The 26,426-nt window shown below is 33.8% G+C and overlaps 1 protein-coding gene across 11 annotated transcripts in view; it reads left to right on the top strand.

The window, feature by feature from the left end:
• DIDO1 (death inducer-obliterator 1) overlaps positions 1-26,426 on the top strand; it is a 57,931-nt gene that overhangs the window by 15,411 nt on the left and 16,094 nt on the right. For 8 of the 11 annotated variants that reach the window (XM_074210437.1, XM_074210436.1, XM_074210434.1 and 5 more), the window contains 11 exons: positions 3,380-3,493; positions 3,924-4,788; positions 5,020-5,338; positions 6,067-6,279; positions 7,226-7,439; positions 20,359-20,839; positions 21,134-21,293; positions 23,417-23,533; positions 23,883-23,987; positions 24,716-24,848; positions 25,000-25,543. In XM_074210437.1, coding sequence (XP_074066538.1) covers positions 3,412-3,493; positions 3,924-4,788; positions 5,020-5,338; positions 6,067-6,279; positions 7,226-7,439; positions 20,359-20,839; positions 21,134-21,293; positions 23,417-23,533; positions 23,883-23,987; positions 24,716-24,848; positions 25,000-25,543 — 3,233 coding nt within the window. In that variant the 5' untranslated portion in view covers positions 3,380-3,411. Of the gene's footprint in view, positions 1-19; positions 1,766-3,379; positions 3,494-3,923; positions 4,789-5,019; positions 5,339-6,066; positions 6,280-7,225; positions 7,933-20,358; positions 20,840-21,133; positions 21,294-23,416; positions 23,534-23,882; positions 23,988-24,715; positions 24,849-24,999; positions 25,544-26,426 lie in introns of those variants that run through there. The other 3 variants (XM_074210439.1, XM_074210441.1, XM_074210442.1) reach the window with 3 other exon arrangements.

The raw sequence follows: 26,426 nt of genomic DNA, 5'->3' as shown, positions 1-26,426 counted from the left end.
TAATTGCTAATTTTCATTCTGATTGGATTATTCTTTGGGGTTTTATGACCCTGTAGTTAGGGATATGTAAATAGAAAGTAAATAGTGTAATATGTAATATTAATAGTATAATTGTTTTTAGATAATCATTTTCATAATAATCATGGGCTTTTAAAGGTGATTAAAGTTCATTTTCAAAATAATTCAGGTCTCTTCAAAACAAAGATTAGAATTCTGAAAAGATTTGAGATGATAAATTGCCAATGATTTCTTTTGAAGATAAGTCATATTTGACATTGATGAGCCTTAGATTTAAATTTGCAGTATTGATAGTTCTACTGTGATAAGAAATCTTTTATATCACCAGAAATTAATCTCTTTTAAACTTTCTTAAACATGCTTACAGAAATAAGGGAATGCTTGTTTTGTGTTGTTTCTATTTTACCATTGCGGATGACAACTTTGTTCCAGTCTTGTATTATTCATTTCTTTCAAGATGAATAATTTTCAAATATTTTGGATCGAGACACCTTTACATGTTTAATTATTAAGGAGTCCCAAAGATCTTTTGTTTATGAGTTTACATCTATTGAGACTTGAACTGAGTATTCATATTTACAACTAAATCTTTACAGGTCTTGTTACCTCTTGAAAATCCACTGTATTGCTTGTGAGAGAATGAGAAGGAAAAAGTCAAATAATTAATGTCTTGATATTATTATGAAAATAGATTTGCTTTCACAGGCATGAAAGGATCTTGGGGGACTTCTTAAAGCTTTCCAGACCATACTTTGAGAATCACTGTCCATTGTTCATTTTTTCTCAAACTCACCTTGTGCCTAAGAGACCTCTTTATGCAGAGTAATCAGAACAATGGAGTATCTATTTTTTTAGCCAGGGAAAGAGAAGACTTGGTGAGGAAGAATGGAGGAAGAAAAAGATGGTTCTCTTCAAGTATTAGGGATAAGGATTAGACTTGGTCTGCTAGGCTGCAGAGGGTACACATTAAAGAACAAGCAGATTTAGGTTCCGTGTTGAACAGTTGTAAATTTTCAAAATTGGTATATTTGACTTTATGCTACTAGTGGGTTAACCATTATAGAACTTTAAGGAAAGATTAAGGGATCATTTTGCTTCATAAATAGATTTGACTAGATCACCTGAGTTCTCTTTCACTTCTTGAATTTATAATCCCTTGCCAATGAAACAGAGCTATATTTACCTTCTGCTCTTAGTTGATCTGTTATTGCCAGGTTAATCTGCTTTTATCATTTTATTTTACAAGAATCCATAGTGAATTTCCTATTTATCATAAATCAAAGATATTCTGGCTTTCAAAATCCTTGATTTGGGTGGACCTATTACAACCTTATCTTCAAACATGTATACTCTAGTCATGTCAAATCTTTTCTTCTCCCACCCCCACCCCCCAATTCCCATCTTCAAGGTATTTTCTGCTTTTCTACTGCTATTTCCTAAGCCTAAAAAGGGGCCTTTAAAGTTCATTCCACCTTCCAGCACCACCCCCTCAAATAAAGATATACAAAACACTTGATTACACTGGTGACAATTTTTCTTTTAGTGGAAAATTGTTTTAACTTAATACAAGGTCCAAAAGTTAAGTAATTCTGAAGGTGCCTTTATGTGACTCTTCAGTGCCTGTGGTGGGAGAATAGTTTTTGTAAAACTATTTTGATTTCTTTCAGGAGCTCACTTCAAATGAAACTTTGATTGGTACACCTAGTTCCTTTGAGTTGACATCAAGATGAATCCTCTTTTGTTTGGGGTTTGTTTTTTGATGTTTTGTTTCATTTTAGATTTGGGTGTATGTATTTTTTGAAGTCTAAATTATTTTGTGAATTCTTTGTGGTTCGTTCTTCATTCACTATTCCATTTTATTGGTAACTACAGGAAGATATTTCAACTAGGATGTTGAGTCAGGTAAACTGTGAAATATCAATTCAGTTTCCTTATACTTAAGAGTTTTTTTATTTTTTAGGCTGTTAACTTTTATTAAGGAAATTAAGTATTCCTATTTGGTTTTGAAATTGTTTTGGAATAATCTAGACCACAAGGATATGTGTTCATTTGAATTTTTGATCATTTACAGCTCTATAACTGGTGCTTGCACTAATACTTTCTCTTAAATCAATAATTTAGAAACTTTTAATTTCTTAAGGAAGTTTTTTATGCTGTACAAATTTTGCCTAAAAAGATCTCTTGTAACAGTTTAAAATTTGAATTTTAAAGATAAAGAACATATTTAGCAGAAAAGAAAAAGTGTGCACATAAACTTTGATTTTCATTTGCAGTTATTTACAAAAATTGCCCAGATGCACTTTATAGAATTAGAGGAAAAAATGTTAATATTCAAAAGATTTCTTTCTATAAAGGATAGGTAAACCTTTTGCAGTAATTTAGAGTGATCATATGATTATTTAGATGATTTGCATAGCTTAGACTAAAAGAAAACTAAAGAATTCTGTTTTATATTTAATAGAACATTATAGCTTAGATGCTGATGGGAGATAAAATTAAGGTGTGATCTAGTCTAGTAGAATGATAATGATGCATAGACATAGAAGTATTAGAAAATGATACATAATGAGTTTTATCAATCAAATATTTATAAAGCATCTACTATGTGTCAAATACTATGTAAGCCACTATATAAAGACAAAAATTAAGTAATCTCCTTGAAGAGATAACTTGTACTTGTAGTATATGCAGAAGAAATGAAAAGAAAGTTAATGATTGGGATCAGGAAAAGATTTCCCGTTGAAGGTGGAGCTTGCAGATAGTTTTAAAAAACTGTCCCAATGTGTAAGAAAACTTAATATTTTTGGTAACTGGGAGCAAGAGGGGCTTCCACTGGGAGAGAGTAAGTGAACATTTGAATTAGGTTTTAATAGGTAGGAATTTTAATAACCTGTTCTGAGTGATCATTTGATAATTGACTTTAAGCTTAGTGGGTACTGAGTTGAGGGTAAAGACTTAATAAATTGAAATAATTAAAGTGTATTTATACAGACTGTATATTTTTAGATGTGTTGTTTATCACTAGAATGTAGACCTACTTTGTATAAGGATAAATGCTGAGGGGTAGATGATAGATTAGGATCTCGTTCCTCAATAAAACTGAAGTTTTAGTGGGGAAGATAGGACATATACACCTAATTACAATAGAAATTTGAATATAAATGCATAAGACAGAAATACAGTAGACTGTAGATATGTTGCCTTAATCTCGGGTCTAATTTAACATGAACAGGTTAGACAATTGTAAAGTGGTAACTGCTTGTGTTTTCATTATCAAGTACTTAGATATACTATTTGTGGTGTACGGTACACAGCAAAATAACCCATCATCACAAATAAAGTTAATTTTGTATATTTTTAGGGTTACACTTATAGAACTCTGGTATTCCTGTGATGGAACATGCTGTAAATCCAGAATCATCAGTGGCATTTAAATCTGAGTCACGCTTGGACAATATGGAAAGTAATTCCCAAGGTATTTACTTTTATTTAAAGTAGAAAACAAATTACATGTAATCCTCAGAATGCTAGTGAAAAACTTGAAAGCCAACTTCTGAAATAGAAAGTATGAATTTAATGTAAAGATTCACTTCCATAGATGAAAACTTGGTGTTTTTTTTGGTTGCCTTTTGCATAGATATTCATACATCTAAAATACTGTTCAGAATGTAATTTGGCACAAATTAAATACATCTAAATTCTGGCTTTGCCATTACTGCATGACCAGCAGGCAAGTCATATCATTTCTTTGGACCTCAGTTTTCTTATCTGTAAACTAAGAGAAATAATCTAGATGACCTAGAGGTTCCCTTCCAGTCCTCTTAATCTGTTATGTGCATGCCTTATTGATCAGAAACAAAATTTTTAAAGATTAACCAATTTGTTTGGTTTTTTTTTTCTTTTAGGCTTGGATGATAAAGGTGACCCAAGCAATGAGGAAGCTCCAAAAGCAATTAAACCTACAAGTAAGGAGTTTAGGAAAACATGGGGTTTTCGCAGAACTACCATTGCTAAACGTGAAGGTGCAGGAGATGCTGAAATAGAGTCCCTTGATCAGCAGCCACAACAGCAGCAACAAAGCCTTTCCCTCCGACGAAGTGGGCGACAGCCCAAACGTACAGAAAGAGTAGAAGAATTTCTTACTACAGTCAGAAGGAGAGGAAGAAAAAATGTTCCTGTTACCCTGGAAGACTCGAGTGAACCAGCCTCTTGTCCAGTTACAGATGTAGAAACTGCTTCTGAAGGGAGTGTGGAAAGCACTCCTGAAACTAAAATTGGTCAGAAATCTGACTCCAGAAATGTTAAAGGTCAATCCACTGCAGTTACAAAAGGAACAAAAGATGATGATGATGATGTTGATGATGATGAAGATGATGACACTTCTGATAGTGATAGTGATGGATTGACATTGAAAGAACTTCAGAATCGCCTTAGAAGAAAGCGTGAACAAGAACCCTCTGACTTGACACTGAAAGGTATACAAAATCGCCTAAGGAAGAAACGTCGTGAAGAGGATCCCACAGAAACTGTTGATGTTGAGGCAGGTAATACAGTGGAAACTGAAGGGCCCAGTAAGCAAGAACCTGAGGCAGTGGATCAAGTAGCTGTGCCCCAGGAGTCTAAAGAAGACCAGGATATTAAGTTAGAGGGGAAACCTCCTCAGGGAATCAAAGATGAAGAATCTGAAGAGTTGGTGAAGCGGAAACCTGAATGTGAGGTTTATGACCCTAATGCATTATATTGCATTTGTCGACAACCTCATAACAACAGGTAGGTATTGGCAAATAGAAAAATGTATATTTTTGCCTTTTAAGTTATTAAGGTATAAGATTAGAATTCGAAAGCCTTACTGATAAATTCTACCAATTATAGAATAGTTATTTTAATAGGAAGTTATTCGGTATCTAAATTGGATTTTTTCTTAATATTTTAATTCAGTAAAATGATGCTCGTTTGATTGTTTTTCAGTCTCTGATACATTAAAAATTATTTTTTTTTCAGATTTATGATTTGCTGTGATCGATGTGAGGAGTGGTTTCATGGTGATTGTGTAGGGATTTCTGAAGCTCGTGGGAGGCTTTTAGAAAGGAATGGAGAAGATTATATCTGTCCAAATTGCACCATCTTGCAAGTACAGGATGAGACTGCTTCAGAATCTGATCATCAGGAAGCTAAGTTTAGGCATGAAAATGCTGATGGTACAGAACTGACAAGTATAGGAACAATAGAGCAAAAATCCAGTGAAGATCAAGGAATCAAGGGTAGAATCGAAAAAGCTGCCAATCCAAGTGGCAAGAAAAAGCTCAAAATATTTCAACCTGTGAGTATTTTAAGATTTTTAAAGAATTAGGCTGTCAATTTCAGACTTACGTTGTTAACATCAACATTGGAATTATTCTCCTAAAATCAGTTACCTGAAATGATTATTAAGATAAGTTAAGAAAATAATTGTAGCGAGTATTGTTTAAGTATGGCTTATTTCTCATTTAATATTTTTTATTAAACCAGTAGAAAAATGGATATACCATTAACTGCTACTTTGTAACCAAACTTCTCACCAAGTAATTTTTATGACAAATTGAGAAACAAGCTAAAATTATTATGGCCATTAGGAATTAAAACCCCCTAGCAAACAATTTTATATGTTCAACAGAAAAAGTCATAGAAGAACTATATTCTATGTCTTTCTTTTTTTCAACACAAGATTGTCTTATTTTGAGGTCCAAAACCGTAGTTTAAACCATCAAATGTGAGAAAAAGGTTTCATTTGAGTTAACTAAAACTATAGGGATTTTAATAGCAATAAGTGAACTTTAGAAATTGCATGTGATTTGGTTTTGACTATTTGCAAAAAATGAAGAGTATGAATAATTCGTCAGATTTGGTAAGTAATGACTAAATGAAGATAACGTTTAGTGATGATGGTGATGATATATACTTTCATGCTACTAGTGTCACAACTAGAACAAAATAATTCAAACAATATTATAAAATTCTTTGATAAATCCAATCATGCTATTTAAATATATTGTACATTTTAATCTGCAGGTTATTGAGACTCCTGGTGCCTCAAAATGTATTGGTCCTGGTTGTTCCAGTGTGGCTCAGCCTGACTCAGTATATTGTAGTAATGATTGTATCCTTAAACATGCTGCAGCTACCATGAAATTTCTGTCTGCTGGCAAAGAACCAAAACCAAAAGTAAAAGAAAAACCAAAATTGAAACCTGAAAAAGGCAGTCTTCCAAAATCTGGTGTTCAGGTAAGCTGGCTACTCTGGACAAACAAAAAATGAAGTATGGTTAATATTTGAGGGAAAAGAAAAACATACTTAAATGATATTCACAGTTAAAACTGTTATAGCTTAATAGTTTGACCTTTCTCTCTTCATAAGCTTTTTTAGCAGAGCAATCAATAAGAAACAGATATTAATCACATTTTAATAATTCCTCTTTTAGACAAGGGGCAAGTACATTGGAGAAGTAGGCAATGCAATGTAAGGAAGTATGCAACATAGGCTCTGTAATACAGTTAATTGATCATCCCTCAGGGAATTGAAAATTACTTACTATACACAATGGATGGGTAACAGCTGCCATAAATTGTTGCTAGGTTATTTAAGGTTGTTTTTCCATTTATTTCCCAATTACAAATAATGAAACTCAGCTATGTGACTTTAAAATATGAGATTTAGGATTGTAAGGAATCCTCAAAAGTGTGTTCTCATAGATAGATCGATCTAATACCTGTTCTCATCTACAGTAAATGGTCAGTAAAGCCTTATTTCATCACCTCCAGTAATCTCCGGAGGGAACCCATTTCAATTTTGAACAACTTTATTTTTGAGGAAATTTCCCTATATGTTAAACTGAAATCTGCCTTTCTATTCTCTAAAGTTTAATTATCTCCTTTTGAGTTCTTGAGCAATCTGTAACTTGTTCGTTTATGAAAGTTCTTTTCAAAGTGTGGCATGCAGAATTGAACACATGAGATTTGATTAGAGTCCAGAAGGGCTGCCACTTTACTTGATATTTCTATTAATTGCAACCTAATTGCTCATTGTTAGATTACATGGTGGTTTTACCCAATTAATATGCCCCTGGGAACAGTGAAGTAATGAACATCAATTGTAATATAAAATTGAAATCAAGTATATCATAATTTTAGCCTTTTTACAAATAGTGATCGAGATTTTACTGATTATACAGACAGGTATTAAAATTTCTTCTGTCCAGAAGAGGCCACCTCCTGACAAAAAAGAAAACATTGCAAAGAAAACTGTGGTGACAACACCTAGGAATGAAGGACTTATAAAGGAAACAACTTCAGAAAGCAGCACACCATCCTGGGCAAGCGATCACAATTACAATGCAGTAAAGCCAGAAAAGACTGCTGCCATTTCATCATCACTGTTATATAAATGTATGTATCACACAGGGATTTGTCTCATCAATCCTTTACGTTCTATTCTAAATAGCCACCCAGTTTTGGCTTGTCCAAGATTTGGAAGTTTAATCGTGGTTTTTTTCTGCTCTTAAACGCTTTCTTCACCTTCAACAATTCATGTATACGTCTAAGGAGATTTTCAAGGTCCAGTCCACTTCTTAGTCTTTTGCAACTTAAATGTTTTAAGAAAAAGAAAATAAGAATACACACCACACGCAGACACACACACAGATACACAACTACACACACAGAGAAACATTCACAAAACAGTTGTCCACTTATGGTTGCTGAATGTTTGTCCTTGATGAATGAGTTCTTAAAACTATTTTCAGTAGGTGGTAAGTATAGTAACGTCAGCAAATTTTGCCTTAATAGGTTCAACACATCATCCATGTTCATCAGTGCTCAATACCAACAATAATTTTCTTGCTGTACTATTAGTTTTCTTCCACAAAAGTCCTCTAACACTTCATCGTGGTGTGGAGGTGACCTTGAGTTCTTGAAGGCTATGCCATTCAGTGGTGGAGTGCAACCTCTGGCAGCCCCTACCAAGCTGGAAAGGCTTCGAGAGAGTGGGCCCAGCGACGGACGGACTGTATGTCTGCTGTCCAAGGACCAGCCTAGCTAAATTCGGAGAGGTTCTTCGCCAGATTGGCCATAGGCTGACGAATTTTTCGGCCACAGTCACTCGCAGACCATCTACCAAGTCCTAGAGGGGTTGGGATCTGTGTCGGGAAAAGAATGCACTCAGACCAACAAAATTACAGATCTTTAAAGTACATTTAGCTTTTATTTATTTTTATTTTATTTTACTTTTTACACATGTCAGCAGCACATAATCATCTATTTTAATGACTTGTACATTTTGGAAACTTTCTGCAAATAACCTGAGAATATGATACTCTGCTTATATTAGAGATTTTCAGGTTTAACTTTTTTATTTCTGACTGGGCAGATGAAAGGGTTTTATTTTTGAGTGTTTTAATATAAATATGTATATATATTTATATATACATTATTCACAAGCAGTTTTGTAGAAGATTTCATTATAGTATGCAAAGGTAAGTGAAAATAAGTTTGTTTTCTGAACTGTAGTAGATAATTATGAAGGTTATGAAAAACTAGTTTTCTATTTTCATGTATTTCTGTACCTCTGCCCCCCCTATAATTCTCAATTATAGAATTATCTAATTTCTGTTTCACAGTATTGAAATTATGACATTCAAATGCATTCTTAAAATTATTGCATTTTAGATCTATTTTTGTCAACAGATGATATAATACCTGTATCAATCTATAATCTGAGTTATTTTGAAAACTAAAGGATAGGTAAAAGGGAATAAAAAAGCACAATACACATTTATCTTGATTTTGGTGCAAACTTTGAAACAGCATCTGATTCTACTGGAATTTCATATCTGAATCCTTGGAAAGCCACCTGTGTTTTATTAACTATACTATCAGGAAGCCATTCCAAAAGAGGGGAACTGGGTCTTAGCTCTCCTTATTCCATTGCTGTCTGTTGTTTCCACCCCCCCCCCCCCACTACCTTCATTCTAAATTCCTCTTAAAGATTGAGAGGGCAAATTCCCTGTCACAGATATGGAGCCACAAGGCATCTTACAGAACACTAGAATTCAATAAGAGGAGAATTATAAGAGGAGAACCATCTATGCTTCTCTACCCTCTTTCATTCCTAGATAGCTATCTAGTTTTTTTTTGTTTGTTTTTTTGTTTTTGGTTAGGAGAGAGTTAGCCTGAGGTACATCTCACTCTACATGTGTTATTTTCAGTTACCATAAATAGAAAAGTTCAAATAACCTGTAGATTTAATTCTTAAAAGGTGGTGTACTGAAGGATATTCAGTTAGAAATGGGAAGGAGGGAAGGATCTGAAGTTGGTTTTGAGGAGGAAAAGGAGAATGGGGCAAAATGGGACTGGGGTGGGAAAGGGAAGGTTGGTTATTATGTTTCTTGTTACTCCAGGCAGCATTGGATTTGAAGCTAGAAGACCTGGATTTGAATCCTTGTTCTGCTACTTCCTGTGTGACCTTGGTCAAGTCACCTTCACACTTTTGGGCTTCACTTTTTCCTCACGTGTAACATGAAAGGGGGTTGGACTAAGTGATCTCTCAAATTCCCTTTCAGCCCTACACTCTTCAAGACCATACCAGGGAGTAAAATACATAAAATCACTCATTGTGTGACTGCTACTAAACCCTTTTAGCCCTTCCTTACATACTGGTGACCACTCATGACTCTTTTACTAAAACTGATAGTGGTGCTTGGGATAACAGAACCATGGATTAGATCATCTTCAGTGTAGACTGTCTCATATACATATAAGAGGGAGGAGGGGAGAGAAGGGTATAATGTAACACTTTAAATTAATTGCAAGATATTTCCACTATTTACATATTTTCCACCTTTACAGCTGCCCAGCTCTCAATGCATGTATTATAAAAGTAGTTAGCATTTGAAAGCACTTGTTTGGGGGTTTTGAAAAAGGCTCCCATTTTGCTTCCCCAAACATTGTTGAACATGGGTTATTATGGCTGCTGCAACTGTGTGTTCTGGGCACATAGATGAGAAATTTATTCTTCTGGTGAAGAGGAGCAGTGATTCCATAAGTTGAAGCTTCTAATTCTGCTGTCCATTTTAAAATGTCAGAAGCAGTATGGCAGAACTGGAAGATCTTGGTTCAAGTCTCATCTGAAGAATACTGTACCCCTGTGGGAACTCTTAAGACTTAAGTTAGAGAAGTTACCCATCTGCATTGATAAGAACTATCTGAAGGGGTATTACCTATTCTAATGAAACATCTAATGCAGTCAGGAATTTACAATATTAAAAAGTTCACATGAATAGTTTTTAAATATGTTTAGGATTTTGGTGGTAACTCAAAACTCTTGATGTGGGTCTTTTTCTCATTTGTATGAAGTATTATGTTTGTGTATTTGTTTCTCCATTTTTCTTATCCTCATCATTTTTGTAAGGCATAGTTGAAAATTTTCTTAAATTCTTGATATCTACATCTCCTCTAGGTAGTTTAGAATTTTAAAACATCAAGGCACATTTCTTTCCTACTTTTTTTCTTTTTCCCAGTTTCATTGAGCTTTTATCACTGGCATGGTGAACACACACTGCTTAACACAAAAATGAACTTTAGACCACGTTCCAAAATTTTCCTTTGGATCCATGAGCTATCCTCAAAATATAGGAGCCAGATGAATTTCTTTGCTTTTAAGAACGAAAAATGGGGGTAGGTGGGAAAGCTGCATGTTTGACAGAGGACTTTGGACCCCACATTTACCAAGATCTACAGAAATACTTCAAAGAATCATCTGGAAAGGTTCAAAGAGTGAGTTGCTCACGTCTGATCAGAACACATCTGGGCCCTGTACATGGGGGTGGGGGGAGCGCTAGAAGCCAGCCCCACTCTCCCTCTTGCCCAGTCTCTCCCTCTGGTTACAGGGAGTGGAGCACAAGTTGGAGCAGGTACAGTGGTGGCAGAGGGCCCTGAGGAGCCCTAATGGGTTGGCTGCTGTTGCTGCTGCTGCCCACTGCCCCAAGGACTTCTTTTCAAGTTGCTGTGCTAGTAAAAGTGAATCTGCATGAGCTGGAAGAGTGAAGTGCACTTCTGTAGTTGGGGTAAGATTTTACTGAAAAAGAGTAGGTGCTGGGTTAACTTGGCACACGGGATTTGTCCAACCCTGATCTACGGTAACATTTAACATTTTGTTTTGAAAGATTTACATACCATATTCAGATGACTAATATTTGACTTAAGATTTTTTTTTTAAATGCTAAACACACCTGGAGGCAAAGCAATAAATAGAAAAACAATTACCAGTGCTTTTTTTTTTTCCTGGTTGTCCACTTAACAGAGGCATGTCACTGAATCTTTCCCTTTTTTGAATTTTAGAGGACAACCTGTATAGGTAAACTGTTCATTCCACTGTTAAAATCTCTTAAGTGGACAACTTCCATACAAACAGATTACCTTGGGGGTAAGACACTCCTTAAACAGGTTTCACTGAAAATGAAACTAAACCATAAAGCTGTATCACATAAAAATACTTTGTGGAAACACAAACATGGTGCGGGTTGGTTGTTGGCAGCAACAAAAAATAAAGGTAATTTTGCTATTTATATTGAGTGGGAGGTTGACTAGAATGAGACTTTGGGGTTTCTTGGTTTGGATAATGTAGTTGGGGAAAAAAAATTCTGAGCACAGGAGACTTGGTTTCTACTTCCAACCTTGCTCACTAGAAATGAGCTGAACAAATGACTTTTGAGACCCTCAAGTTTCATCTCTAAAACGAGGGAGATTAAAATTAGGTGGTTTCTAAGATATCTTATAGCATCAACGTTTTTCTTAATTCAACAATTGGGTACCTCTTTGTACTTGAAGTGTTCTGGGTAGAGCACTGAGATAATAGAATGCATGAGAAGTTTATAAACAAATCTCATTGAGTTGACAATATGGAGTGGATTAAGGCAGGATGTGAGAGGCATACAAAATATGTGAGTACATTACAAACTCACAACTTATGCCAAGATTGGAAGGGAGAAGGTTCAAGGGTAATGTCATTGAGATTGCATTTGAGCCAGGTCTTTAAAAGATGGTTAAGAATTGAGCAAGTGAAGTAGAGGATATTAGAAAGGCAGGGAAACAGACAATAGATTCAGTTTGGCTAAAATTGGGGAAGTGATGGAATTGTAACAAAGGAAAGGGGAGTGGCATATGACTTTAATGCTGGAGATGGAACTTATGCCCCTAAATGATTTTTATTTCCACTGGTAGATTGCATTTTTCCTGATCCCTGATATCTACCTATTTTAGAAATTGCTTCTTAGTAAGATGGTGTGTTTGCCTTAAAAATAATTAAAAATTACTTTAAAACATTTTAATAAGCTCATAAATCTAATAACTAGTATTTTCTTGTATAGTTGGGCTATTTACATTTTTAAAGTATCGACAGGAAGGCAGAGCTAGAATCAAAACTTCTAAGCCTGAACTTTTGCCCCTTTCATTTACTTAAAATGGAAAGTTGAGGGGCTTTCAGGAGACATGAGCCCGAAATCATTTCAGGAAGAAGGAAAAGTAAAATTATAGCAAATTTTAATTAGAAGGATCTATAATATACATGATTTCATTTGAGTTTTTTATAGACTCTGAGAGGGAGGTGGCCTATTTTAAAAGCCCCAATTGTAGATGGTAACTCAGTTTGAAACAACCAGTTAACTAGCTACATTTTTATTGGAATATTTATTACATTGGTTTACCATTAATACTAAAATAGACAAAAAGTTGTGAAAATACTCAGTTTGGAAATCAATGTGTATTCTTGGCTATAGACCTCTAAAGCACTTGAGAAGACTGATCTGGGACCTTTATTCAGATAATAAGTGATACCATTTTATTTCCATCTTGTATTTGAAACAAAAATAGATTGAAACCACCTGTATTGATTGGATATTTGTTACACTGACAACAGATTTCATAACATGCCAGATTTAGAACTGAAAGCAGGGAGCATGAAATTAATCGTCTAAAAACCTTATTTTATAAGTAGTAATCAAGATTTATAAAAAGGAATGTGCTTTCTGGCACGGAAGTAGACCCTTAATAAATACTTGCTAATTGACTATTGCAACAATCCTCTAAAAAAAGTTGGTTATTTGCCCTATTTTTTGAAGTTGAGCATCCTAGGTCTAAAGGAGTTTGTGACTTGTAGTTAAAGTTATGAGTTTTATGCTCAGGTTCTCTTGACTGCAGATGCTCTTCATTGTTTGCTTAATAGGTTTTTTTCAAAATACTGTATAGTATAATTGTAAAGAGATTAGAAACAAAGTAACAAATTGAGATTATTTTTAGGTTCCCCTCCATTTGGGAACAATGCCTGTGCCAAAGCTTTTTTACTCTATTCAGTTCTTAGTTTATCTATTCATTGCTTAAATAAACTCTTAGATTGGGTAGTAAATAGTCATATTTTTCAAGTTTAGAGAGGTAGTATGGAGTAATGAAGAAATAGGACTAGACTTTTAGGAAATCCTGGATTTAAGTGTTGTTACTCATCAACTGTCCACTATACAAAATAGAGGATTAAAAAAGACTGGTTAATTGGCATATTGACCCTCTCTATGCCCTAGACAAGTCTCTTTAAGATGAAAAATTGCTTTGTAGTTTGAAGTTCTCACTTTCCTTTTGATAAAGTTTCTAACTAAATTAGTAATTCTGCAGGAGTTGGTTTAGCATTTTATTTCCATTTAGAGTTTTAAGAATATTTCAGCTTGAAGGAACAGGGATTTTAGAAATCATCTCATTTTGCTCATGAAAAAATTGAGGTTCAGAGGGATTGCTTTTGGTGTCACAGGTAATTTCCAGAAGTCACACTAAGCTCTGTCTCTCTACGGGGTGGTTTGTCACTTTTCCATCTGGTTTGGTATTTCACCAAAAAAATAAAGCCCTGATGCTTTATCAGATTTGGCTAATTATGTACTTAAGAAATGATACAAATTTTAAAGTAACATTAAAAATAAAATTTTTCATGGGTATTTTTAAAATTAAATGATATATACTATATAAATTGATAATCAATTTGGAGATAGTGGTTCCAAGTTCAGATCCTTATTTTAGCATGGGCAAGTTACTAAACTACTTTGGGCCTGTTTTGTCATTTCTAAAATGTCTGGGTTTTTTTTTTTTTAATTTTAAAACCACAATATTACAATTTTAACATTTACTATTTGTAACTACCAATTATGATGCTAAAAACTGAATATTGTAGTGTAGTAATGTGGTTATTTACCCTTAAAATTGTTGCTGTACTTCCTCCTCTCCATCTTGCCTGCATTCAATAAATCATCATAAAACTTCATTTATACCAGATCTAAAAAACCCTGACATTAATGTCACTTGAAATGAGTAGAATACTGATTCTACATAATAAAGTCTGAGATAATTGTAGTGCAGCAGTAAGTGGAATTGAATTTAGAGGACTTGGGTTCAAATATTTATCACCTGTTGGAACATGGACAAATATATGCACTAGACCTCAAAAGATGTTTAGAGTAGAAAGGTTTGTTTTTTCCTCCACTCAATAATTATTTCATGTATTCCAAAATTTGCTGATCTTTAATTCTGAGGTAGTTGTATGTGTATTTTTTCTAGTGTTTGAAATCAATCGAAATTTGAATTCTTTAATGCTCTTGATTATTTTTGATTCTATTATGCTTTTAACAAATACATCTTTTTAAAATAATTATGCTTAATAAGAAAAACTCAATTGCTGGTACTTAATTGCATATACCTTCAATTGTATATATTATGATATGGAAGTAACCTTGAGTTCTCTCAGGTTATGTCAGCATGAAATAAACTAGTTTCCCCCATGCTGGAAAGTTTTCCAAATATGGTACTTATGTCCAAATACATCCTAAGTTCTAGAGAAGCTGGTCATAAGAACGTTGGCCACTAGGTGGTTTTTGTTTGTTTTTAGCCTCTTAACTCATGAAGGCTTTCTACTTAGGTATGGAGTGCTTAGTGATTTGCATCTCTGATAATGGGTTAAAGAATTGATCACATCTTAAATAGCTGAGATCTTGAGGGTCAATTGAATTTTCTCTACAACATAGCTATTGCTTTACTCAAAGTTGTGGGGGGGGAGTGGTTCTCTTAAAAACTGATATTGTAGGGGGAATACCTGTTATTGAGCCTTGAGTCTGCCCTCTGTTAAGGCAGGTTTACAATTCTGATTGTTCCCCCTTCTAGTCACTGCTGGCTTTCTTCAATCCTATGAGGTAGGCAGGTGAGGAGCAAGTGAGCAGTGTTGACTAAAGGAGACATTAAGACCACCATATGTGAACAGCAACTTACAAGACAGGATTGGATCAAGAGACTGCTAATGAATAGAATTTTCACATTTCCCTTAGATTTTCAATTAAAATTCTAGCCTTGATTCTGGTAGCTTTTATAGTAATCAAATAAAGGCAAAGTATTTTGAAAATGTTGTGATGCATTGCTACACTTAGGTAATCATTGATAGAAGATTGCTGAACCAAGTAGGGGACACCTGAATGAGGCATTTGCTTAGTAAATTAATCCTGAATTTTCTAGCCCCCATGAAAGAAACATTTGATTGTGAGATGTGGGAGAGAAGGATTTAATACTTTTCTGTTTGTGCCTATTAAGTTTCACTGGTATGGAAATCATAAAAATTATCTTAAGAAATTATTTTACCTAAATTTGAAATCTTTTTAAACAATTTTCTGTTGAATGAATTTGGGTTTGTTTGCTTTTGAACTGCCATAACCATTTAAGTAAATGGTGACACTTTAATGCTTGGCACAGTGCCAGAGGTAATCTGCAGCAGGTGACTAATCTTTATTCTGCTGCACTGGGACAAGAAAAATCACATTTGTACTTTGAAACAAAAGCAGAGCTAAAGTACTTCATGCAGATCTTCACACAGTATTGAAATTTGTACAACCAGTATTTTTCAGTGATGATAGGATTGTAATAGAAAAATCCAAATAATCATTAGGGTTTACCTTTGTATGTTACTACCAAACAATCTGGTGTAAGACAACACTGTATGTCACTTTTCTCTGTCTCAGCTTCTCTAAAATTATTTAAAGATTAATAAAAGCAGTTATCTCCCAGAGTTTAATATGAAAACAAAATTAGATGACATTTTTAAAACTCTACAAACTTTAAAACTGCAAATGTTTCCTCCCTGATTTTATTCAAATATAATTGTCATTTTAAGAGAAAATAAACTGATCATAACGTCAACAAGAATATATTTAAATCCCTTACTATGTGTTGTAGAATGTTAAAACTGTAAGATCCCTTATTTATTTCGTCCTCAATGTCTAAATGAGGAAACTATTAGTAGCTAATGCATCAGAACAGCTAGGAAAGGGACCTGTACTGTTATCCAGATTTTTAGATTGCTGTTATTTCCTTTCTGCCCCCAAATTTTTCTCTTGCTTCCAAAAATTAAAACCATTGAAATAAAGTTATGTCACACATATTTAGGGTGGAATTTCGTTAGGGCTTTTTAAAACTATTGGAGAGGACATTTAATACTTTTTTAAGGGGACAGAATGTTTTTCTTATCTGAAATACAACTTTATAAAGAAATTAAAATAAAAAATAGATCTTTTCTAATCATATCAATAATACTTTTTCCCATGCATTATATATTGGTGATTAAAAGAGGATTATGACAACTTTGCCAAGTGGTATCCAGAAATTACAAGTCCATATAATTCTTATTTCAAGTCAATAATGCAGGATCAGATTGTGATTTTTTTTCCCTCAAATGTTTTAAATTATTCATGTAACTTAAATATTTTCAGATTCCAGTTTAGTTAATAATCTGAATCATGGCAGATTTGCACTCTTTCATAATGGAAGAATATGTAATAGAAGTAATGTATCCATGGACATTTTCTTTCTACCTAATCTGCCATTTTGTCTACATGACCACTTTATTTTACTTAATATAAATCTGTAGTACCACATTACAATACAGTCTGACCCTATATAGCAAAAATTGACTCAAATGTTTATATAAGTAAACTTGAGTAGTGCCTCACTATTTTTACTGTTGATGGGTGGAATGAAGGGTAATTTTACACAGGATTTTTTTTTAAGTCATCCTTGAAAAAGTAACCAGTATTGCAGAGTGACATTGCTGAAATTAATGGATATAAGTGGAGAAATGAACTATCAAATGAAATGAGTTAAGATATTTTGACATGTTAAATTATTACACCATAGGGTTATTAAGTTAGATGATTCTGAGTTTGATAAGTTGCACATTTAGTACATAAGTTTTTTGTTTTGTTTTGTTTTGTTTTTTGCAAGGCAATGGGGTTAAGTGGCTTGCCCAAGGCCACACAGCTAGGTAATCATTAAGTGTCTGAGGCCGGATTTGAACTCAAGTACTCCTTCCTCCAGGGCTGGTGCTCTATCCACTGTACCACCTAGCTGCCCCTACATAAGTCTTTTAATGCTATGTTCAAGAGTAAAGAAATTTAGTAAAGATTGGAAAATAAAACTGTTTTGAATACCCCCTCTTTTCAGCAACTAAAATTGAACCAGAAGATGTCAATTAAAAATTGTATCTGTATCTTAACATTTAAGCATGTTTATAGACAAAAGGGCCTGCCACCCCAGCAATTTGTTATATACATGTTCTAAACATTTGTAGGCCATTATAAATTTTGTAAAAATTTGTTAGCTTTCACAAATCTCCCCAGCTAGAAATTCTCCATATGTATATGTATATACATACACACATATATATGTAAAGCACATTCTAACTCATACTATTTATATTCCTTTTTTATCCCTTATTCTAAATTTCTGCAGCACCGAGGCAGTTGACTCCTGTGGCTACCCCAATTACTGCCTATTCAATTCTCACCCTTGTTTAGAATGCAACCTTTTTTTATTAAAATGGCACTTTGATTAAACCTTAACTGCCCCTCCTACCACTTCCTCACCCCCCATTAGTAGTATTTTAATTTCCACCATTATGTGGGCTCAGATTTCATAGTTATTTGTCTTATCTGACCTTTTGGTTAGAAGACAGATGAGTATAGTGTTCTGCATGAAGTAGACTTGTTTGTTCAGTTGAACTTAAGTGCTTGTTAAGGACATTATGAATAAAAATACTTTATTTCCACTAATGTCTAGGGTAATTTAATCTGAATGTAAGACAAGGGCCTTTTAAGCTGAACTGACAGTGTTAGAAAGCACACTTCTGGCACATTTTTGGTATGATTTTCCAGTCTTCTGCTAGATGTTTTAGTTTCTTTGGAAAGTCATGCAGGCTACATCATGCTATGCAGGATGTTCTCTGACTCTTCACAAAATAGCTGTAATGAATTACTCAAATTAGAAACATTGTTGTACTGTAGTAAAATGCCTTCACACTTTATTGTAAGCTGATAAAAGTAAGGCAGCATGATATTGTATAAAGGTGCATCAAGATGAACTGGGATTGGGTTCTGCCTCTGAGCCCTTGACATGTGACTTCAGCAAGTTACTTAAAATCCTCCAGGCAATTTTGTATTCAGACTACAGTTACAGAGTGTTGTTTCCATATTGACACTCAAATTTACCAAGAGTTGCCTATACTAGTGAACCAGTCCCATCTACAACAAATGCTAGATTCCTCAGATATGGTGTATGACTGGAACATTGTAAATGCCTTTTAAAAATCCACGATCCTACCCACTTTTCAGTGCACTTGATATCCAACTTTTGATTGATTTGAAATTGACCATTCCCTTCTGGATAAACACCAGAGTTCCCAGTTATCTTTACAGCTGTGAATCACATTTTTTTAGCTCATCCTCTCAAGTCTAAGCATGCACTGATGATTTCCCAGTATATAACTTCTTCAAATTGCTCACTGTATATGTATTCATGATGATTGAAAGTAGGGATGCATCATTCAGTTTTATACGTTTTTATGTTCAAGTCCTAGCAGCTATTTTATCTTACATTAAGACCATATAATTTAACCAAAATCTCTGCTATTAATATTTTGATTTGTATAATTTGTTCAAGAATATACTGATAAATGTTTTTGCAAGAAAAAGTTGTTAAAGCTAGATTTAATGCTTTGTTCAGATTGATAGTTCTGACCCCATTTTGCTATTCACTTTGTTATAAAATTAAAAGTGCTAATATCTAGCACAATTTTTCCACTTCCATCCCTCCCTATTTCATTTGCATATCAAGGTACTGTAATATATTGTATGCATAGTATAGAAGATGATGGAGAATTCATTTAACTGAACCTTAGATTTCTCATCAATAAAATGGGATAAGTATTACTTGGAGTAGGAGACCAATTGGATTATTGTGAGAAAAGTATCTTATAAAAATCTTCTAAGGAGTATTGTGAATTTTGATCTATTACAGGAGGATAGTATTTCAGACTAAATTATTCAGACTAAATAATATTTAAGCTAGCTTAGACCTAAGTATTTGATTTTGACACTGATTTTTAAAATCTTTCCTTTTGCAATACATAATTATATATAGTTTATTGCACACTTGAATTTTAATTTGTCATAATTAAAATTCTAAATTCAGTGATGATCATATCACAACATGTATAAAGTTAAAGTATTTTCATCTGTCCTTATTGTTTTCTAAATAAATGATTAAAATTCAGAATTAAGAATTTATGTAAAAGGTCTTTCAAAATGAGATCTTAACATTTCTTAAATATACATATATGAAGTAAATTATGGTATATGTTCTGATAATGTGAAGTTTTAGAAATTAAGAATTCCCTGGGGATTCTGATAAAGACGGTTTTTGTTTCGTTTTCTATATAAGATAACATGTTGGCCTCAGAATAAAACAAAATCATTTCTGACAGCTTCAAAGAAAAAAGTAACCTTTTTATTATTACAACTATTTAATTATAGTATTTGTCACTGTTGCTTTTAAAATAACTTTATAGCTATTCATAGCCAAATAGAAACAATACATAATTATTTCATACTACCATAGTTGTTAAATGGTATAACAATTTTCCACAACCTGTAAAAGATTTGGAAGTTGCTGGAACAATTTGAAATCATTAGTGGTCATCTATTTAATGAAGTGTCTTTTGTCTTCTTATTGCTTTTATATTCAAGAATTGAGTTTTTCCTTATTCTTTAAGTAGCAGCACTAATGACAGATGTAGATTTTGAAACTTTTCCCTTCCTTACATTTCCAGGATTCTTTGCTCAATACTTTCTATTTAGTATTACTTGAACTTCATTATATTTATTCTAAATTATAATTTTTTCTCTGTTACCATAGAGAAAACTTTATGATGGTTTTCATCTTACCATTTTTTTTCCTTTTATAGCCATGAAAGAAGAGAAAAGGATGGAAGATAAAATGACCACTTCCCCTCCAGTGACAAAGAAAGTTATTCCTTCAACTTCAACTTCTGTTATTGGGAAACAGACTTCTTTGCCTAGAAATATAGGCCCAAAGAAGTCCCCTTCTTTTATTAATGCTTCAGTTACTAAGCAAGCCATTAAAAATTCACCTGGAGGATTCAAAGGTGTCATCCCTAAGAAGTCATGGTTATCTAGCAATCCATCAGGCAGTGTTTCAAATACCAAACAGTCAGGACTAACTTCTGCTTCTGCAGCATCAGCTTCTAAAAAATTAAATGTTTCTTCCACGTTACCTGGGGGGCCTAGAAAACCAGTACCACCTTCTGCCAATCCTTCTTCCTCATCCACTCCAGGAAAATCAGGAGCTAGTCCTTCCCAATCACAACCTAATTCTCAAATTCGGCAAAATATAAGACGATCCTTAAAGGAGATTTTGTGGAAAAGGTGGGATATTTTGCTTTTTTGGGTATATTATATACTTGCACTGAATTATACTATTACCTTATACAATAGAAAATATTGGAGACATTTCTTTTCAATCCTAATTAAACCCAATTTTGTGTATCTTCTTACTTTAAATTGCTGACAGCTTCTTGCCATGAAGCTAAATAAACTTAATACTCAATGCATTAACATTGAAAGGAAGATAGAAATTTTTTGGCAGTTCAAATGTAAACCATTATAATTATGTTAAGCTCAGTGTTTTATGTAGCCTATCTTTTGATTATTCTATCACAGAGTCAATGATAGTGATGACTTAATCATGACAGAAAATGAAGTAGGAAAAATTGCTCTGCATATTGAAAAGGAGATGTTCAACTTATTTCAAGTTACAGATAATCGGTACAAGAGTAAATATCGCAGCATCATGTTTAATCTCAAGGATCCAAAAAATCAGGTTTGTGTGTTCCTTGACTATTGGGATGTGTTCAGTCGTTTTTTTAGTCATGCTCAACTCTTCATGACCCCATCAGGGGGTTTTTTGGCATTGGTTGGAGTGGTTTGTCATTTTTTAATTCTGTAACTAGGGTTAAGTGTCTTGCCCAGGGTCATATAGCTCTTGGTTGTTTGAGGCCTTATTTAAAGTTAGGTCAGGTACACTATTCACTTACTGGAATAACATTAAAGCAAACATAAACATTAATTATTTTTGTGTTATTAAAACTCAAGACAGCCTTCAGTTAAAAAGTATTAAGTGCCAATGGGTGCTAGGAACAAATGAAGAAATACAATGCTTCTACTTTCAAGGAGTTGACAAAGAATACTGTATAGTACCTCTACACAGATAACTAGGGTGCAAGGTAGCATGTCCAGACAAAGGAGATAACACTTAATCAGAAGATATAAAGAAATATTTCAGAGATACAGTAGCAGTTGAATTTCCTTTGAAGGAAAGAACTTCAAGAAACATATGTAGAAATACTAAATTTTAGACAGAGAAGTATTAAAGCCTTGAGTCTAGAAATGGATAGATGCAAAGGCCAAGGTATGGTGGGAAAAAGTACTGAGAGGTCACTCTGGAGCATGCAGTGCATGAAATAAAGTTGTGTGGAATTGGGCTAATTATTTGGCATTTTAAGCCATAGGAAATAGGCAACTGTTGAAGGTTTTTTTTTTTTTTAGGTTTTTTGCAAGGCAGTGGGGTTAAGTGGCTTGCCCAAGGCCACGCAGCTAGGTAATTATTAAGTGTCTGAGACCAGATTTGAACCCAGGTACTCCTGACTCCAAGGCCAGTGTTTTATCCACTGCACCACCTAGCTGCCCCCTGAAGAATTTTTAATGACAATAACTTGGTTACTTTGATTAAGATTAATTTGACAGCACTGTGAAAGATGAATTCACAAGATGAGAGAAAGAAAACAGTCAAAACAAGCTATTTCAGTAATCTAATCAAAAGTGGGGTTGGTGTGGTGAGAATATTAACTAAGTTAAAAAGTGGAGAGAAGATGGGATAGACATAAAAGTTGTAGGAGTAACAAGATGTGGCAGCTGACAAAAACGGATGAGACAAAAATCTAAATTTTTAAATTTGAGATGGTGGTAATTTATCAAGTATGAGAGAGGAAGTCATAGGAAGATCAGAGTTGGGTTTTGATGGGGCTCTGAAGCAGTTTGAGTCCAACATGACGTTCAGGCCCAAGTGAAAATGTTTGATAATTACAAAATGGGGGTGAGAGATTAGGTATAATGTGTATTTCTAAATGTTTTCTAAAGAGATGTGGGAGTAAATGGAATAGTCAGAAAATAATATGTAGAGGAAGAGGGCAGGAGCAAAACATCTGCAATATGACAGTGGTAGGTGTTATATTACACAATAGCATGTCAATGTATTTCCTGTTCAGAACATTACATCCTAGTTGAATTTGTTACATCTGTAAAATAATTAACAAAACGTTTTCATTTCAATACCTTTTCTTTCCAATTACTACTCTAGTTCAGGTTCTTAACCATGTCATGCAGTGGATATCAGGATAGTCTTCATGTTTTTTGACATTAGTCTAGAGTTGTCAAATTCTTCTTTCTAAAGGACCACTGTAATTAGATCATCGTGCATCTTAGAAATATTTTGTTGCTTCACATTGTCTATTTAATTAAGCAAACCCTTAGTCTGGCATTCAGTTTTCTTTGCCTTGATCTTATTTTATCTGCCTTAAAATTCCCCACTTACTGAATTCTGTATCCTAGCCAAACCTGTACCCAAGCATAAATATTAATCGTTTTTCACTTTGATATTTTTCTCCCCTGTTTTTTACCATTGATCAATCATTATCCTGTTTTAACTTATTATCCATGATAATAATGTACTATTTCTAACATGCTGCTGCCTTTGAATCCCCTCACCTGAAAGAATCTGCTATTTTATTCAGCTTAAAATATATGTTGATTCAAGTATCATTTGTTTACTACTACTGGAATTTCTTGAGAGCAGAAGTTATATTCTGTCCATGTTATTCTCATTTCGTATAGTACTTTGAAATACTACCTCAAATACTTGATTATTAATATAAGGCATTTTTATAGGGACTTTTTCATCGTGTTCTTCGTGAAGAAATCTCTCTGGCAAAACTTGTGAGAATGAAACCTGAAGAACTTGTATCTAAAGAATTGTCGATGTGGAAAGAGAAGCCAACAAAATCTGTAAGTATGCATTTACAATTTTAAAACGAATATTAGATAGATAATAGTTTTGTGTGAGAGTGTGATATAATATATTTGAAATAATTTTTTATCTTTTATTCTTTTTGGTACATTAATGGGAAGTATACTGAACTTGAAGTCAAAATACCTGATTTGAATAATATTGCCTTGAATTATTACTTGTTGTTTAACTTTTGGCAAGTCATTAAATTCAGTTTCTTTATTTTAAAAGAAGAAGAAAGAGAAGGTCATACTTTGATTCCCTACTTTCATGTTGGTTCAAGGATTAAATAATATAATTCAAAGTGCTATGTGAACAATAGTTTTTATTTTAACTTTTTTCTTTTAGGTGATAGAATCTAGAAATAAATTACACAATGAAAGCAAGAAGTCTACCATGAAACAGGAAGTCATACCAGATATGGAAGACTCTCCACCAGTATCAGATTCAGATGTAAGTGTACCAAGTCTTATATATGTGTGTGTGTGTGTATCTTATATATATTTAAAGAATTCCTAATTTCACTGATTTGTACAATTGAAAGCCCCTTCATAAGAAGACAGCATTCAGTGCTGTAACTAAAAGCATTCATCACCTGATATTTCACAGATAATATTGTCTGAACTTGGCTAATCTGTTACAACATACTATATGGCCCGTACATGAAACCTGTCTGACTTGGTTTTGGACCTCTCCCAATTTTAATTCTTTGATCAACTCAGTAGAGTCCATATATGTGTTACTTCAGAATTCCTTTTAGAGATAGTGGAATTACAATATCAAAAATAAACATTTCTATAGTAATTTAAGACTTGTCAAACTTTTTAAAATACCTTATTTGTTTCTTAGAATTAACCGTAGCAAGTAGATGTTATTTATATTTGATTTATAGATGAAGGAGCTAAAGCAGAAAGTTACATAAATTGACTAGTATCACCTCCAGGAAGTATGACACTGTAGTGGGATTTGAATAAACTGGTTCCTGAATTCAACATAAAATTAGGTATCAGTTTTGCCAAACTGGTGTGCACTGGCTGAATCCCACCACTGGTATGACAGTCTTTCTTACTTCAGGTCCAGGACGTTATCCACTGTACCCAAGGCTGCCTCCTGTTGAATGAAATACTAGACTTTTCATATTTAAATATGATGGGTTTATTTTATTTTTGTTATTTTTTTAGGAACAAGAGTTAGCACGAGCTGTGCCTGAAAAAAATAGTGCCCCTCTTCTTGATGTTTTTAGCAGTATGTTGAAAGATACAACAAGTCAGCATCGGGCTCATCTATTTGATTTGAACTGTAAAATTTGTACAGGTAAATAAAATTTGATGATTGGCTCAAATATGAATTTCAAAATTTTGATAATTAAATATTTTTTTACTTCTTTAAAAAAATTTTATATAGATTAAAAACAATTTTATTTGGTGAGCATTTTGGCATTAAAGCCCTTTTTTTAATTTTTCAGGTCAGGTCCCATCATCTGAAGATGAACCTGCCCCAAAGAAACCAAAATTGTCATCTTCTGTTAAGAAGGTGGAATCAAAATCAAAATTTGATCCCTCTTGTTCCGGGACTATTTCTAATCCTGCTGATGAACTGATATCTGAAGCCATAGCTGAAAGTACTTCGGAACCAGAAGTTGAAAGTATTTCTCAAATGAATTTAGAAAGAAATTATTTTCCTGTTCCACTAGGGCATAATAATGCAGAACCATCTTCAGTGGAAGAAAGCTCATTATATCCGATCTCTTGTTCTGCTGGGGTTGTCACTACTGTAACAGTATCTGGTAGGGATCCTAGAACAGCACTAAGCAGTTCAGTTGCTATCAATACCTCAGCCACACGTCCTAGCTCTGTCCCTCTGACTGACAAACTTTCTACTGGGGAAACAAAACAAGAAATGCTGAAACCTGTTTTGACATCTACAGCAGTACCAAAATCAATACTGGCCAAGCCATCATCTTTGCCAGACCCAAGATACTTACCAGTTCCTCCATCACCAAATATTAAGTATGTACCACATATATGTATATGCATATTTATACACACACACACACAACACACACATGTACTTCCTATCTAGCTTCTAAGATTAGTTTAATATATTAAATGAAAAACTATAAATTGGATAGTATAAAATTTTAATACTTAGAGAATGTAAAGATTTGGTTAGAGAACAGTTGATGTGGAAAAAAGATATATTTCACACTTAAATTTGTAGTCATAAAGCAACAGTTTAATTTGTCAAAAATCTCTTCTAGTTAAATTTTATCCATACAAATATAATGTCTAGGGACTTGCACTTGCACTTTGTATTGAATGGATAACATAGTTTGAGGACTATAGATTTTTTTAGGTTTTTTAGGTTTTTTTTTTTTTTGCAAGGCAGATGGGGTCAAGTGGCTTGCCCAAGGCCACACAGCTAGGTAATTATTAAGTGTCTGAGACCGGATTTGAACTCAGGTACTCCTGACTCCAAGGCTGGTGCTTTATCCACTATGCCACCTAGCTCCCCGGGGACTATAGATTTTTAAAGGGATAGTGACAAAAGCTGAGGGACCTTTGGAGGCAATCAGGGTGACTTTCAAAACCAGACATTATGGCTTATATCTGTAATTCCTACTGCTAGGGTAGTTTGAGGCTGTTGAAAGATTGAGAAGTTTTTGATTGGTTGAACTAACATAGAACTAAAGCCAATCTGATATCTGTATTTAATCCAATACCAATATTATCAGCCTCCAGAAGCAGGAGACACAAGGCTATCTAAGGAAGCGTGAACCTGCACAGGGCTGATATGTAGCAGGTGAAAACTCTTGTTATCTGCCTCATAAGTGGCCGTCATACATCTTAACTTGCTCCACTTAAAGAGACCAGTCTCAAAAAAAAGTTGACT

Source organism: Macrotis lagotis, chromosome 1 (assembly GCF_037893015.1).
Source record: "Macrotis lagotis isolate mMagLag1 chromosome 1, bilby.v1.9.chrom.fasta, whole genome shotgun sequence".
Taxonomy (NCBI): Eukaryota; Metazoa; Chordata; class Mammalia; order Peramelemorphia; family Peramelidae; genus Macrotis; species Macrotis lagotis.
Note: the sequence above shows the minus strand (reverse complement) of the source record. Positions and strands in the feature narration are given on the sequence as shown.